The 3,113-nt window shown below is 71.8% G+C and overlaps 1 protein-coding gene across 1 annotated transcript; it reads right to left on the reverse strand.

The window, feature by feature from the left end:
* Positions 1 to 6: 6 nt before the first annotated feature.
* On the reverse strand, positions 7 to 2,801 carry LOC121024513 (collagen alpha-2(VIII) chain-like; the record flags this gene model as incomplete). Its single annotated transcript, XM_040466739.1, has 3 exons — positions 7 to 1,885; positions 2,274 to 2,638; positions 2,733 to 2,801. Coding segments are annotated over 3 exons (1,239 nt in total), but the record flags the coding sequence as incomplete, so codon positions are not given.
* Positions 2,802 to 3,113: the final 312 nt, after the last annotated feature.

Genomic DNA, 3,113 nt, shown 5'->3' on the forward strand with positions numbered 1-3,113 from the left:
CCCCGCCCAGCAGCCAGGCCTCCTGGACCTAATCAGAGCCGGGACACGGGCGGGCCTGGCTCTGTGGCCCCCGAGGCCCCGGGAAGGGGCTGCTGCAGGTACCAGACAGGTGCCACGTGTCCCCACCGCAATCGGTGGCAGCAGCCTCGCCGATCAGGCACTGTCAGGCCAGGGGCAGACCCAGCCGGGCAGCCACCTCCCTGCCCGGGTACCCCGGCTGGGGCACTCCCTCCTGCCCCCCCAAGGGCCCCAAGAAGAGGCTGCCTGCACCCCGAACCTGACCTCTCTGGGCCCGTTCACAGAGGACGGACCCGAGGCCACCGCAGAGCCAGAGAGCTAGCTCCCTCGGTGCACGCTGACCCCGTGGCTTCTCGGGGTCCCTCACTAAGGGCGACACAAGGTCAGCCTGGGACGAGGGGTTCACAGCCTGGTCCCCCTGGCCCTGGCCTAGCAGATCTCACACTGTCGGCATCCGGGGGGCACCCCGGGCCTGGGTCGCCGACACGGCCCTGCCTCCCCCACCACCCAGGCTCCACTGGACCCAGAGAGGGGAGTCCTGGTCTCTGCCTCTGCAGGGCTCACTGCCCTAGCCTGGGGTCTAGGTCCCTTCCCGCTGCTGCCCGCCGCCTGACCCCGCGGCCCGCTCCTTCTGGGACTCCGTCCCTTGGCCGGGACGGCCGGCTCCATGGTCTCAGCAGCCCTGCCAGCCATGATCTAATCTGTCCCAGGTCTTCCCAGAGCCTCCCAGACAAAAGCCAGGCCCTCCTCAGCCCCGGGCTCCAGGCCCGCTCCCCCTCTCCACCGCCCCCCGCCATGGCCACCTGGGACTCCAGACCTGCTCAGCCCGCAGCACCCCTGGTCTCCCACCCTCGATGCTCAGAAGTGCCTTCGGCTCCCACGCCCGGGGGCCTAGGGAGCCCTTCCTTCCCCACGCCTGCTCCCATCCTGCCCTGGGCCCTCGGCTCGGAGGCTGCAGGGCCACGTTATCTGGGGAAGTGTTGCCCCGGGGCCCAGGGTCGTGGTTCCCCGCTCCCCAGACCCTTGCCCCGAGATCTGAGTGCAGAGCCCGCAAGTTGCCTGTCACCCCACACACAGACATGAGCAGATCCTCTGGGGTCCACCTGTCGGGCGGTACGTCCAGGCCACAAGAGCCCCACGCGGGCCCGGCCCCCCTTGCACGCCCAGGTGCACACGAGGCAATAATGCGCGTGCACACACACACGTCCTCCGTGAGCCCGACACCCAGGCCAGCGTGGCACGCGCACCCACCCTCCACCCACGGTTCCAAACACCCCACAGCACGCACACGGATTCACGAGCGGGAACAAGGCAGGGCCAAAATGGCAGGTCCGGGGTCCCCGCTCCAGACCCCGTTTTCTGCTGTCCTTGCCATCGCCCCGACAGCGGCCCTGTGAGCCGGCCCCTCCGAGGGCCACCCTCGGCGACCCGCCATCTGCACGTGGCCCCGGGAGCCCTGACAGGCAGGGGCCGGGGGGGGGGGGGGGGGGGGGGGGGGGGGCAGGCAGACAAGGGATACAGGGTAGGGGTCTCCTGGTGTCTCCCCAAAGCCCTGGGCCGGGAGCCCCAGCGGCCCAAGGACAAGGGGCCCTCCCCCTCGCCTCCCCCCTCCCACCAGCCCCAGGATGTGAGTAATGCGGCCCCTCTGGCCCCTCCCGTGACCTCACCCCTCACTGTTCCACAGCTGGGCTCCGTTCTGGGAACTGAGAGGGGGCGGCTCTCCTGGGGTGGGGTGGGGGCCTCTGGCCTGGGAAAGGCGCCCCCCTTCCCCGGCCAGCAGCCCAGACCCCTTGGCAGGCTCCACGGAGCTGTCAGGACACCGGCGATGGCCGCCCCACCCGTGGCCCCTGGCTCAGCCCGCGTGCAGCTGTAAGGGATTTGGTGTTCCTTAGCGAACGCAATTAGGCTATTTCCTGTGTCTGCTCTGGCTCTTTGCAGCCCGGGGTTCGGCCCCGGGGGCCGCCGAGTGGGGCTCTGCTCCCCCAGCATCGGGCTCCGCCGCGGGGCCTCGCCCCCACCCAGGTGCACCGGGGCGCGCACAGCCCAGCGGGCCCCGGGCCGCCTCCCAGCTCCCCGTTCTGAGTGGGGGTCCCCACGTTCGGGGGCTGCCCCGTCGGCCACGTCCACCGCCTACCGGCCCCGACTCGGGGCGCCGGCCCCCCACTCCTCCGTCTGCGGCCCCCCCCCCCCGGTCCCCCCACCAGGGTCCCGTGATAGGCTCCTGAGCCGGCCCCGGCCCTCGCAGCTGCCCCCACCTCCTTCCTCTCCTGTCTGCCTGCGAGGGTTTGGTCCCAGCTTGACTCTGCCCCCTGCAGGCCGCTTGTCCGGTGCCTAAAGGCCTAAAGGCCACCCGTCTCTGGTGCCTAAAGGTCGAGGGGAGAGCTCGGGCGCCGGGCTCGGGGGCGGGAGCCCAAAGGGAGGACAGCCAGGCAGGGCCAGTCCTGTCGTCGGAGAACTCTTTCTTCAGGTCTGCGGGGGACCCTCTGGGCCACAGGTGTCCCGGACACGGCCAGAGGAAGCTGCCAGAGAGGCCGGGGGAGCAGCCCTGGTCAGCCCCACCGCGGACCGACCACCCCCCGGGGTCTCTGGTCCCCTCCGCGCCCCGCCTCCCCAGGGGGTTCTACGCCGTCGACCGGGGTGGACACTTGCAGAGCCACTGGTCCCTCCGGCGGCCGTAGAGCCCGTGAGTGAAGTGGCAGTGGGGGGGAGCCAGCCCGGGGAGAGGCCTCCTCCTCCTCCTCCGCCTTGGCTTCCGGGGACAGCAGGACGGCAAGCGTCCCAGACTGCCAGAGAGGGGGCCCCCAAGGGCAGAGGTCGGGGGCCCCGTCAGGGAGCTCAGGGGAGGGCAGCCCCACGCCCCACAACTCCGAGGGTGCCCCTCACTGGTTATGCGAGGCGGGCGGGGGGGCTGCCCCAGGCAGCACGGGGAGGGGTCTGTGGGCACGGCACTGGGTGTGGCACCGCCAGGGCCCCGGAGGTCACTCGTCCTTGCAGAGAGGCGGCAGCGGGGGTGAGCGGGGAGCTCGAAGGCGGCCCCAAATGAGCAGGTGGGCGGGGGGTGGGGCGGCGGGAGGGGCACGCTGCTGCCCGGGGCC

Source organism: Herpailurus yagouaroundi, unplaced genomic scaffold (genome assembly GCF_014898765.1).
Source record: "Herpailurus yagouaroundi ecotype Mexico unplaced genomic scaffold, PumYag 65524, whole genome shotgun sequence".
Taxonomy (NCBI): Eukaryota; Metazoa; Chordata; class Mammalia; order Carnivora; family Felidae; genus Herpailurus; species Herpailurus yagouaroundi.